This window comes from Salvia splendens, unplaced genomic scaffold, assembly GCF_004379255.2.
Source record: "Salvia splendens isolate huo1 unplaced genomic scaffold, SspV2 ctg1076, whole genome shotgun sequence".
Taxonomy (NCBI): Eukaryota; Viridiplantae; Streptophyta; class Magnoliopsida; order Lamiales; family Lamiaceae; genus Salvia; species Salvia splendens.
The window spans coordinates 29,266-43,596 of record NW_024598621.1 but is presented as its reverse complement, the minus strand read 5'-3'; the positions used below and the strand labels follow the sequence as shown (position 1 = coordinate 43,596).

Here is a 14,331-nt window from a genome sequence, read left to right as displayed (position 1 = left end):
AAGTCATTACCTTCTTGCCCACTTTCTTCTCCCTCTTTGTTATATAATCTTTACGACATTGCTACCCTTGGTATTGTTCAAGAAGATTCTCAAACGTAATTTTGACTGGCACGTCTGAGCCAGCTTTCCTTGTAAAGGAATCCAGATGTCGGACAGATCCGAAATATTAGACTTTAGGAAATTTATTTCAGCACGTCCAAGAGATGTGGCATCATCAAAAGGGCCATCAAAATCGAAAACCTCCACTTCCAGAACAGATGGAGGCTCATTCATTGCATCAAATTCAAAAATTTCTGCAAGCAACTAACAACATCAATGAGGACCCCCTTCCAATGCAATCATATACAAAAAAGCCAGCCGCGTCTTCAATCTTGGCAAGTAACATGGTAAAGTCAAAACTAAGGCAATACCATTCCAATGAGGATTAGATTTCTGAAACTTGATCGAGCTGGTTTTCGTCTTTCCATTGCAATTGAACACCACATAGGGATCAGAGTACCCACTCGAATCCACAGCTGCCAATTGCTCCCTTCAACTAAGGCGACAGTGAGCAGCCAGCCATCCCCCTGTGCTTTGATTCCATGATCACTGCCTATGACCAATAAAAAACCGAATCAAGCTAGTTCATCAAAGATAGTACAAGATAAACTAATCAACTTTGCGAATTAAAACCATGGCATAGAAATAAATGATAAATCAAACTACATTTGATGAATTTTCTAGATAAGCACCTGATGTGTTGGATACACATTGCGATTTATTAGCATACCTTTTTGCACTCTGGCCTGCATAAAGCGAGTGATGGACTCCAGAACACGTTCCCTTGTAGAACCAATACGCCACACACTATCAGCTCACCAAAAGAGTCGGGCAAGTCTAAACCAACAAATTCAAGACCCTCAACAGTGCTAGGCATAGCAAGCCATATATGCGTGAGCACGTATAAACCCATCAAAAAGGTCGAAGCAACCGTGAAATTAGCAAAGTACTGAACAGCCAATTCCAGTCCGATTGACTCTCCACCTGAAGAGATGCCAAAAGCTGGTCTCTCTCCGAACCTACATCTTGCAAATCAAGCGGCTTCACAGTTTGAGATAGCAACTTGTCATACTGTTGAAAGCTATCCTTTATACCTTGTCTCGCTCCACCTTCAATCATACCTTTCATAATTGTACTCTGGCAAAAAGTTCACTCGCCAAGACACTTCTAGTCGAGAAGACTGCTCTCCTGATGGCTGCTCGGGCCCTGGAGTAATGCAGTAAAGCACTTCTACCTAAAAGTTTTCCCATACGGAGCGTCTGGAGTGCTCACACTTGATAAAGCAGCGAAAGCCTTACCATCAGCTTTCAAATATGTGTGCTCCTCTATGGCTTTCAAAGCTTTAATCAATTTACTTGGTGCTTTAGTATAACAGACCACTCTTTTTAGGCTTTCGCCATTATTTTCATATTTCCAGGGTCCTATTTCAAGATCTGTAGATCCCTCTAAGTCCGAAAAGGATTTCAAAAAGTCAGACTCTGGTGAAAAGAGTAACGAGTTCAACTCTCCATGCGGTATTGCATACAACTGGTCTAGAACAACCCCACCAGGTAAACTACTCGGAACTCCCCAACTGGATCCCGCATCTCTATACTTTTCATCATTTCATCAAAATCAACCGATGGATTTTTCTCTTCAGGATTGTTCTGCGGAGGAACAACTGAATCCACGAATTCACATACATCAGATGCATAGATAGGTTCAACCGAGCTCACGGGAGCTGAATCAACATTCTTATTGAAGATTTGTGCAATCCGACCAGCTAAGGTCGAAGCATTCCACTTTCCTCCTTTTGGGGGGCTACATCTCCTGATCTCAAAGGTGAAGGTGCCCAAAGAGGGAAGACCTTGCATATGTATCACTCGTAGTATCATTCATAGGTGGCACATCAAGTAATGTGTTATTTTGTGAGAAACAAATCGTTAGAAGTATCTCGCCTGCAATTGGACAACGCATTCATCAACAAGGAGAACACACACCCATCAAAACTTCCACACCATCAAACAACAATCAATGATGATCATAAGCTAAACTATTCATTCCATAAGCTAGACGATACCAAAACTAACTAACTAGAACCACTCATTCGCATAGAAACAACTAGTTAAGTACTACAAAATTGGAAGACCAACTAAAATCATAAGACCACATCAAAACCTCTACACCACCAAACAAAAATCAATAATTCTGGAAAATGCAATGATCATAAGCTAAACTATTAATTCCATAAGCTAGACGAATACCAAAACCGACTAACCAAGCACAAAATTATAAGTCCAACTAAAATCATAAGATACAAAACCAAAGAAAACAGAGAAAGAAGTACAGAGAGACTAATTACCACAATCCTTGTTCTTGGCCTTCTTGGTTTTGGGCTGCAGAGTGTACCAAGCAGTGCCAAGGGACTTGTCTTTGGCATCCAAAACTCGAATAATGGGCACTTTGATATACCCAACGAAATCATCGTTGAGGTACTTGTCCTCATCCAAAACATCTATAAGAAGCTCTTCTTTCAAGTCATCAACTTTAAAGATGAACTCCTCACACCACGATGGATTCAAGCACTTCTTCACAACTTTACTCCTAAACCTCTGCCTCCCCAATTGCAGTTTCACATAGGGATCGCTGAATCCATTTGTATCCAGCGCCGGTATGTTTTTCGCTTCGATCACTCGCACTATTAGCTTCATCTCTACCCAAATATTCTTTTATTCTCGATCAAGAATTGCTTTGATCAACGAAGAGTATGCGCATTCATTTCTCGAAAACGGAAGACCAGTTACTCCAAATAGCGGAAAATCAAGAAAAAATAGTTAATGAAGTGAAGAGAAACTGAAATCTCAGTGGGAATGAAGCAAGGATACGAAATGGGATTAAGAAAAAACGAATCTTGGAGCAAAAAACCCTGATTTCTTGGAAAAGAAATGAGTAATGAAATGGAAGTGGCAGCAAAAAGGGCGTGAGAGAATCAAGAAAAGCAGATAGAAGCTTATGATTGATGGATCGAGAAAGCGGATAAATCTCAAGAAGGGAGAAGTAATTTGATTTGCCGATTTGGAAAGATGTTAAAGCTTTAAACTCGGAAAATTCAGAGTTCAGAGATCAAATTGTTGGTTTTTGGAGTCATTGGCTTCTCACTTGAAACGTTAGAGAGAGAGTTGATTGCTCATTGACATTTTAAACCAACTAATGAATTTATATTCAATTTCTCGACTTAATTTCTTTTTCTTAATTCAATTCATTTTGTGTTGTTTGACTCATTTATCTTTTTATTAAACAAACAAAAGTATTATATCTAAATTTCGTTTTCAATTTCAATTCCTTTTTTTCTCTTAATAAGTCATCTCGTGAATTAAATTAATGTTGTCAACACTCTATAAGTATATCATGTTTATTTATTATTGTCATTAACTCTAGTAGTAAATAATTTAAACAAGCGGTTAGTGACTATAGCTAGTCCTGTTATTACTATTGTAAATAATAGTATAAATTATATAATATTTAACTGGATTTATGACAGAAGCATGTAAATTATATTCATTTGGGTTGGTAATAGTCGAATCAATACAATTAATTACATTTTGTCGCATGCTAAGTTTAGCTAAGATCTAAAAATCTTTTTCTGGCAAATTTCAATCCTGCTTAGACGACATAAAGGATTAACTTACAATTAATCATCTTAATTAATGCACTGATTAAAACTTAATCAGCCTAATTATTTGGAATTAATGATCAAAAATAATTTAAACTAGTTTTATTATCATATTTTGCTTATTTATTTTTACTACCTAGTACATAGTGGCGCACAGTCACAAGAATCTTTTCTAGAATTTAAAACTTTTACAAGCTCAAACCAACATATAGTAGTGAACACATAATCAAAGTATGAAATATGAACATGATATAGACAAATCAATACTAAGGCTCTCACAAGAAGAAAAAATAATCAAACCCTCAATAAAGCAATTGAGGAACAAGGAGTATTCAGATGTTCGGATCGAATTTTCACCCAAGTTGACCCGATCTGAAAATCTAAAATTTTATGAAAAATGAATTCAGTCTAATCTGAATTGTTCGAAAATCTAAAGGTGAAAATCCGGTCGTAACCAAAAAAATCTGAAATTGCTTAAAAATGGAGTATAAAAATTTTAGAAACAATATAAAAATTCTGAAAATTCAAAAATCTAATACCAAAATTAAAAAATCTAATACTCCCCAAATACCATTATAATTGCTCGACATAAAGGTTTTATATTGATTAAGTTTATAATTGTAATATATATTATAAAAAAATTTCGGATCACTTCATAATTTAAAATATCTGATATGATCTGAACACTGATTTTTAAAAATATCTGATCAATTTGAATTGAAAATCTGAAAAATCCAAACCGAATTTTAATTTTAATTTGCTGGATCGAATTTTCGGATTTTGAATATTTTGCTCACCCCTAACACGCACATCCAAAGTACTTCCTCCGTCCGCCAACAGGAGTCTCACTTATATATTTTAGTTCATTCAATGTAGAATATGCGTCTCACTTATATATATTAGTTTTAAATGAAGTGCGAGTAGAATGAATTAATGTAATGTGGAGTCATATTACCATTTATAGTAAAAATAAACTGGAACTCTTATTCTCGGACGAACTAAAATGAAAAAAAAAAACGAGAGTACTCCTATTCGCGGACGGATGAAGTACAACCAAAACACTCGAGACAACAATCTAGACTCGTAAAGAACACATGAAGCAAAAACACAAAACCAACTAAATCATCAAAACACAAAAAATGAAGTAGCCAGCCAACAACTACATCCATAGCTAGGAACACAATACATAACTCAAGACAAATACATATACTACTCCAATTCCCAACCTGATATAGATACAGACTAAACATGATAACCCAGCCCAAAAGACTAGCCTATTAGGTGAGAGAGCTCATTTAGTCTATATACCCCACATCAGTTGTTCTCACAACCGATGTGGGAATTGAATCTGTAAAATTTGACCCTCCTCTAAGGACCAACGTCCTCGCTAGTCATGGCCACGTTGGCCACAGCTGGTTCTTTATCAGGCCACCACTCCGAGTTCTAGTTGGTCACGGCCACGTTGATCACGGTGGATCCTTTTGCCCGGCCACCACTCCGTGGTCACCGCTCCGAGTCGGCCCCAAACGTTCTCGTTGGTCACGGCCACGTTGATCACGGCGGATCCTTTGCCCGGCCACCACTCCGAGTCGGCCACGTTGATCACGGCGGATCCTTTACCCGCCCACCACTCCGTGGGTCACCACTCCAAGTCGGCCACAAACGTACTAGTTGGTCACGGCGAGTTCTTTACCCGGCCACCACTCCAAGCCGTTTGGGCTCTCAATGAAAGCACCAATTGATATAGACCAAACATGAGAACTCAGCCTAAAAGATTAGCCTGAGAGAGCCCATTTAATCTATATAACCCACATCAGTTGTTCTCACAACCGATATATGAATTGAGTCCGTAACACAACCTCATTGAAGTTGGCAATCACTTGTCTTGGTAGGAAGGGGAAGTCACGAGTCTCATGACACCATCCTCGTGCCCGGTTCCTAATATTGAACTCTCAATTGTAATTGAAATCTTGAAAAATGATCTTGTTTTGAGTATAATATATGAATCAAACAATGACGTTGAATATTAAGTTGGTTTATTTCAAACCAATTTTAGTATTAATTAATTGTAGAATTTCATAACTTTTATTCGATTAAATCAAACTCTCAAACCACGAAAAATTAATGAGGAGTAAAAAATAAGTATAATTAGCAAATAATTTGCTAGACTCACTACTCCTCATATATAAAAAAAACTACTAGCAAATGCTCGACTAATTTGTTGAAATTCCATATTAATATTTCCATATAATGAACTCTAATTACTCCCTTATTAGTAGTACTTCCACGTGTCATGGAAAATGGCCAAATTTTTGGATGGTACTTTGTGCAGTGTTATTTTATGGATATTCTTGACTGACGTAAATAAAATAAAAATATCTTGACTGACGTAAATAAAATAAAAATATTTCTATTTTAATTATGAATAATCTTGGCTGGGGCAAATAAAAAGAAAAAAAATAAAGCATTTTTTATTAGGCCAAAAGAAGTACATTAATATACTAGTAATTGTTAGCTCGTCGTGCACTCAAAAGTGAGAGGACCACGGAGCACATTTATTAAGTAGAATATAACTATGAAATTTATTTGAAGAAATATCACATATTTGTTACGTTCACGCATTTCATATAGTATCTCAATAAAATACTACTCCATTTATAGTACTATTACAAAGGAACAGTAGTCTGCCATGTGATACGTCAATTTTTCTAGACCTAAAATATACTCCCTCCGTCCCACTTCAAGAGTCTCATTTGAGTTCGGCACGAATTTTTAAAAATGTAAAAAAAAATTGGTGAATAAAGATAATGAAATGAGTCCTACTTTTATATTATTAGTTTTATAATAAAAATGTGAGTGGGAAGTGGGGCCTATTACCATTTATGGAATATTTCAACCGGGACTCCTTAATGGGACACCTAAAAATTATACATCAGGACTCCTAAAGTGGGACGGAGGGAGTAATTTGAAACATTTATTTGAACTATCTAAGTGTTATGTATCAAAATTTGGGGCATTTTTAACAGTATACTTAAACGTTAGGAGATTATCTGATATTTCTTTTTTCTTATTGTTTCGTTCTAGTGTTGTGTGGATTTACTACTGGGAAACTCATGTCACTTTATATATTATTGTATGAATATTTTCATAAATGTGTTATATCAACTGCTAATTAGTACCCATCATACGCATTTCCACATATAATGTATAACCAAAACTGCTAATTATGAAAATGTTTCATAATATAGTAAAATAATCGATGGGCTTTGCCCCACACCCAGAAAATATACTGATGAACTCCGTAGGTTGGGCCGGGTTGGGCTATACTTTTTGGCCCAGTAACTTTTGCCTGGCCCAGTGATGTAGCTTGATTTTGAAGAAAAGCCCAATGGGCTTGGGCAGACCCGCTCCTTTACCAGCTCTTGTAAAGGACATTCATTATCATATGTACTTATATTTCTAAGATATTTTGATGGTTATATGCCTAATATCATAAATTTTTATTCAATAATTTTCTTGACCTATCATCTCCTTTTCTGTGTTAGTTCTTTTTTTTTTCTCACGGTTGAGGGTTAACAACATCTTGTCAGGCAATTTATTTGCTCCCTTTTTGTAAGGTAAAAACCACAACTGGTTTTTTGCACCCTTTTCCCAAGGAAGACAACACAATCTATTGCTACTACTATTTATTTAATTGTTGAAATAACAGTAGTAGAGATATCAATTGCATATGAAGTACTCTAAATAGGATTTCTATTTATTAGGTTTCCATTACTTGCTGTAAAAGATCAGATTTATCATACCACAATGCAGAAAAAGTTATTCTCCTAATAATAAGTTTGAAAAAATTAGCACTTGCTGGAAAATAATAAAAACCACATATAGTTTTACAAACAGGATAGATAACCGCCTTGAAGAATACAAACATGCATCAGGATATGAAATGGCATTATTTTTACCATGCTTCATTCCTTTGATGAGAGCTTTGTCTTCTTATTTCTGTCTCTTGTATATCTTTCCCAAGAAAGACTTGAGCACTGCTTGCACAGATTTGCTGGGATGAGCTTCAATCGAGCCGTTTAGTTTCACGTAGCTCTTGTTCTCGAACTCAGCAAACGCGCCTTGGAGATTAAGCTCATTGTAGAGGGCTTTGATTTTTGCAACATCAGCTGGATTTTCCTTTCCATAGTGCTCCTGGTGTTACAAGGCCACATGTTCATATACAGAAGATTATATATAAACAAAAGATGAAAGAAGAACGTTGGCTTCTTATCCTTACCAAAAGAATTTTTTTCTGTTCTTCGTTACAAAGCTCCAGGGCCTTTACAACCAACCAAGAACATTTGAAATCTTCAATATCTGTACCAATCTGGTGAAACACGCATTGATTTAATACAACTGAGATTACCTAAGCCGTTCCTTGTTAGTATTACAATTAATGATTGGAGAAACAGAAGAAAGAGAGTGCAGATGTTATTGTTACCTTCCCGATCTTTTCTGGCTCGCCATAGCAATCTAAATAGTCATCCTGAACTTGAAAGTATATTCCCATATCGATAAGCACATCTTTTACTGTTGGATGTTTCTCCAGGTCCTCACCCGCCATGAGCAATGCACAAGCAACCTGTCAAAAGTTTCAGATAATTGAAAAACTGGATTTTGTATACAAATGAAAATAAGCGGAATGAGGATTTTCCACTCACTGGGAGGTAAAATGAGTAGTAGGCAGTCTTGTACTGAACAATGCGGCGATGACTGCAAGAAAATATATCAGAAAATTAGGAAACAAAAAGGACAAGAAAAGATAAGAGTCCTATATGAAAATGCAGTAGAATGCTAAGATGATGCAGATTTTTGAGATTAATGCTAATAGAATGCTAAGATGATGCAGATTTTTGAGATTAATGCTAATAGAATGCTAAGATGATGCAGTAGAATGCTAAGATGATGCTAAGATGATGCAGATTTTGAGAATGCTATATTCTGTGCTATGTATTATAATAATCAGCACTTGGCAACTTTGCCAATAAATCGAATTTTGTGGTATAATGTTATTTGTTGAGTATTTGTACTCACAGGGGCAATGAGTATTTTGACAAATCCTTTTCTCCTTCAATAGTGGTAATTAAATCTATCATCTGTCCAGAGGCAGTTTGAAATTCCACCTGAGCACGTAAAATGAAGAATCAGCACCGTACACAAATAAACGAATATGGTCCATCAACACTAATATTCACATTACCTCATTGAACAAATCCAACAGATCGACATAGTAAGGCTTTGTTCTGAAGTGCTTCTTAAGAATTCTCGGTATATGGTTCCGGAGAATGATTCCATCATTGATTGCAATCATACCAACCTTGGGGACTTTAAACCAGCATGGCTGACCACGTCGTGTGTGAGAATTATCCATAATATCATCAAGAACAAGGAAATATGCCTGGAGCTGCATTTCACATACACGAGTTATAGTTTTTGTTCAAATGGTATTTGAGGAGACGACTATGCAGCTTAGAACAAGATAGAAACTATGAACTTGGACCTACCCATTCAATACACCAGCCAAGAGCACTAGCTAGGAACACTTCATCATCAGTTAGATCTTTTCCTTCTTTGAGTAACTTGTAGCTATCAATAACTGACAGACCACGATTTAACTTCCCTGCATATCATAATTAATTCTTCAGCACATAATGCATCTTTATTAATAACATTTAGTTGCAGTACTTGAAATATCCTATTGTCCAGAGAATGCATCATACAATAAATAATGACATACCTCCAGGTACATTGTAGTCCAGCATCTGTTACATATGAAAGAGCATGATCAGGAACAATAGACATATTCAAGATATATTGATCATATGTCGTATAGTTTACATGACATTGAACATCACAGTACATCAATTAACAACATAGTTTGTATGTATATAAGTTTCCCAAGAAAATAAGAAAGCTAAGTTTCTATTACCCAATAATTTATTATAATTACAAGAAAAAATCTGTTACATAAAAGGTGTAATTCATGATACTACTGTGTATGTGTCAACAATCCAATGGGCAATAGTGTCATATTTGCCGGGACTGAGCACAGCCATAAAAATTCCAAACCTTTAGAAATATCCAATGATCCAAAAGTGTTGATTTGAACTTGTCACATTCGAGTATTAAAAAGAAAGAGACAGAAAAGGCATGCTTTTTCTTCATGTGCGCTTGTGCATGTTATGGTGGTAACTCGTCGTCTCATCACATAGAAATCATAACCAAATAAATTTTCAGCTCAGGAGAAAATCCACAAGTTGGCCAAGAAATCTATTTGAATTATTGAAATACATATCATTGAATAAGGGCAAGAAACCAGAAACTGGTGTACTAAATAAGATGGGGAAATTTACTCAACTACTACTACACTACCTAACAATTCCATTCGGCTGGCAGAATCAAGGATTCAACTTTGGAATAAGAGAAATTTACTACTTTCACAATTTTATTATCTAAAGAAATGGTTGGTACTTGGTAGCGTACTTGGTAGCTACAACTTTCAATAAACAAAGCATGTTACAGAAAATAACAGCATCCCATGTTGAAGCAAAAAATGGATATAACTAAGCGCCTTTATGTGAAAAGTATCATCTTTTATCACCAAACAACCCCACTCCACATCCCCCAACACATAAATAGTACTGCAATATTTCCGTTAACCATATAAAAAATCTATTCGTCACCAAATCCGTCGGCGCAATTTACGTGCGAAACATAAAACCGTTATCCGCTGAAGTTAAGGCATCAAAGAGTTCATGCGTCCTAAACATCTAATTTTCATCAAAGCCATATTGCATGACTCCAAACGATACTGAACTCATGTATTCTCAGTAGATCAGGAGTCAAAAGTCAACCAGTAGTCAACTAAACAAATCGATTTATGTTTCTACTCCTATCTTATCTCGATCCATCAACAGAAGCAGATCAAACGTGAGATTGAGTTCAGAAACATCATTTAATTCGTCAATCCTAAAAAAACAGAAATGAGCGAAGATCCAATCCATCGATAAGTGACAAATAGAAAAATTCCAATATCCAAATCCGCAAATTTCTACGCCGCATTGAGGTGCAACTCGCCATTATATCAAACAGAGAAGAAGGAAATGGACGAAATCATATCAAAAAGTGAAAAATCTTACACGGTCGACCCATTGACGAGAGCCATCAGTCCACTCGAAAGCAGGGTCGGTCAAGAGCTCAGATTTGAGCTTGGAGTAGACATCGAGAAACGTGGCCCTCAGATCCGACGCTGATCCATTGAGATTCGCCATCGCAAGATGGGAAGAGAATTAATTGGGAATTTTAGAGCGAGATTGATAAATCTGTTGGGGAAGAAAGGTGGCTTTTTGTAGTGCTGCAGCTTGGATTTGTTTATATTTTTGGAGGGCGCTCGTCAATACCAACAGTCAAATTTTAGTTGCTGCAATCCCGAAAATGGGTCTGTGAATGGGAGAGTTTGACGAAAGCGACGGAGGCTATTTTGGGGAGTTGGATATCCTCGTTATCATCGCGCCAATAGGGAGAAGACACGTGCGAGTAGGGACATGGTTGGTGGCTTGGCCACTATATGTATGGAGATTCGCCGCTTTTTTTGATAAATTGATATTCCTATTGCCAACCTTTGTGGGCAATTTAATTACCAATAAATTGTATTTAAATCAAGTTCACAAACTAATAATCTTTTTTTTTTCCATTTCAGAACATCTACAATAAATTAGTCTTCTCGTATTGGCAAGATTCCGTCAGTATCATTCTCTACTACTACTAAAGTACTAATATACAGTCACATTTATTCAATTAGAGATGTGTTTTTGTAAAAACTATACATTTTTGTGGATAACTTAAAAAGTTTTTTTAGACATATAAAGTTAATAATTTTTAAATAAAATGAATTATATTTGAAAAGTAAAATTTTCGCAGACTTGATCATGATCCGCATTTTTGGAGTGAACCAAATTTAATTATTTACGACTTCTTTTACCAAAATTATACTACAACATTACCATGCCCAACAATAAATCAACCTATATCAATTTACTAATCCTTTAAAACAAAAAAGTTATTACCAGGCAGTTAATATGACAACCTCGTGAAACAATGGAGTTGCCTTAATTTATTTATTTTTATAGATAAATGAATATAAATTTTAAAGATAACGTTACAATTAAATTAGACATGAAACTATTGGTATTTATCAGATAACACACTCTCACAATTTGACTTTATTGTATTTCGTGGCCATGGTGGTGTTTTAGATTTCCTCCAATTAATCACACTAAATTAATTTACAATAAATATGAAAATACGAATTCTTGTATGGGGTAACTAAATCTGACCAGTCAAAAACGGTATAGTGTTTGAAATTCAAAATTGGCGTACTTAGAAGTGAACGCATAGGCAAAGTCAACTTAAAAGTGAGTAGTGACATAGTCAACTTAAAATTGGAGTAAATTATAACAAAGCAATATTATGTGTTTTAACAAAACCGAATCGAATACCGTTGTATTCATGTTTTATTCGTCTTTATATTATGTTCACGGATTTATTTGAATTAAGAGAAAAGATAAATGTATATAAATTGTATATGTATATATATTTTAAAATTTAAAATTTAATTAAATTTAATTAAAATTTAGTATTGCTATTTATTGTATTATATGTAGCAATAAAAAAGAAGTGATATATAAATTTTATGTCAAATAGTAACATGATTTCGAGTTTGATTCGAATTAATTATTATATGATATTTAGTAAGATTTTTTTTTAAATATACAATATTTAAATTAAAATTTCAATTTTTTTCGAAGTGTTGCAAAATGATTAGTATGAAATTTATTTTAAATCAATTACTGTTTATATTCAATTTTTAATGTAAAATGTTAAAAAAAAGTTCGATTATGTACGTACAATTATACACATTTATCACTATCCATTAATTAAATCAAGTTACTTTGAGCTTGCTCATCAGTTTTTCTTTATCTTTTTAATTCTTTTCTTTTTACGTTAATATGTAAATACTAACTACGTTCATAAATATATATATGTGACTGAGCAATCACTTTTTCCAATCAATGAAAAATAAAATTAAGTATTTTATTCTCATTATTAGGATATCTACCATTTTACCACTTGAATGGAACATAAATTAAGCAAAATAAGAGCATCCCACAATTTAATCCATATTACTTCACTAAATAATGAACTAATATATAAATTTATATTTATTTTTATTCATCCAGTTCATCGTATAAACTAACACGAACAAATTTTAGTGTAGTGACTAGTGACTAGTGAGTTATGTTAGGTGAGATTATATTAATATTAGGACAAAGAGGGGCTAATTAAAGCATAGCTTCGAAAAGGACAATATATGTAATTAAGGGATATAAAAGAATAGTGTAGTGATCCGCACTCCAAATTAAGACCACCATAGCACACTATTTTAGAGTACGGATACGAATTAAATGCGCATGACATTAATCAGGTTGGAGTCAAGCACAAAAATATATATTCACACGTGAAATACATTATACCATATATACACATGCAGCATGACGACTTTTGGGTATAATTTACTTTATCCATTCCTCCATAATCCATAAGCACATTTTTTAAGGGCGTGTTCACCTTTCCCAATATGCCCAGAAATGGGTTCAATTAGGGGTAAATATGATGTTCATCTTCTATGATTCATTACTTCTAGGCCTTTGAATTAAGGGGAAGCCCGCACTGTTACTGTCATTTTTGGCCAAATTAAATTCTTTCAAAAATGGTGATATACAAATCTGAGAGGCCAAGTTATTGAGGAATTGTACACAAAATGACTTCTTTAACCCCTGACATAAATCGAAAATTGGTGTCTATTTTATTCACATGAGAAAAATCAGTCTGCACACGGCATTGCGGCGAGGCGTGTGTGCCACCGTGGCCAGCGAGCGGTGCTGACACCGACGGATGTGGTGAAGCAGCTCCTCCTCCAGCTGAGGGGCAGCCCGAATTGCGGCGTCTAGTACTGTGTGGGGAGGGTGGCGAGGGAGGACGAGATTGGGGCTTTTTTCACAACAGTACATTTTGCGACGTACAAGGCGGCGGGAGAGGGCTGATGGATGTGTTGCCGGAGAGCGGCGGGGAGGAGAAGTTTGTGGTTACTGGTCTGGGGCGGTGGCAGAGGGGGGCTCTACCTGCTGTTGTGAAGAAACATTTGGGGGCTTTTCGTCCTTTAGCTTAAGAGAGGACCCCAAATCTGATGGCAATCGGGCAACCTGAACACCATTTTCATCTCCACGTTGGTGGGCCACACCCATCTCAAATCTGCTCTAAAACTGCTCAACTTTATTTCTTACTGAAAGAATTATGTGTAACTGAACATGTCCTAATACTATAAGATTTAGAAAAATGATGATTAGAGAATAAATGAAAAGAAAATAAAGTAAAAAGAACATAAAATGATGATTAGAGAATAAATGAAAAGAAAATAAAGTAAAAGGAACATAAAGCAGAGTAAAGTATTGGAAAGAGAATAAAAAACGAGAGATAATAAAATAAGAAAAAGTAATTGGATTATATTTTGTCAAAAAGCAAACAACTCATTTTATGTA

At 35.3% G+C, this 14,331-nt stretch overlaps 1 protein-coding gene and 1 pseudogene across 1 annotated transcript; both read right to left on the bottom strand.

Moving 5' to 3' along the window:
- Positions 1-10: 10 nt before the first annotated feature.
- LOC121788561 lies at positions 11-3,190 on the bottom strand (annotated as a pseudogene).
- A 4,237-nt stretch (positions 3,191-7,427) lies between these two features.
- Positions 7,428-11,072, bottom strand: LOC121788562 (farnesyl pyrophosphate synthase-like). Its single transcript, XM_042187206.1, has 9 exons — positions 10,873-11,072; positions 9,471-9,495; positions 9,238-9,353; positions 8,934-9,137; positions 8,768-8,856; positions 8,395-8,446; positions 8,175-8,315; positions 7,971-8,060; positions 7,428-7,885 (listed from the first exon to the last, which is right to left on the bottom strand). Exons 1-9 carry the CDS (start codon positions 11,002-11,004, stop codon positions 7,685-7,687), a joined length of 1,050 nt encoding a protein of 349 aa, XP_042043140.1. The 5' UTR covers positions 11,005-11,072; the 3' UTR covers positions 7,428-7,684.
- Between the last annotated feature and the right edge of the window lie 3,259 nt (positions 11,073-14,331).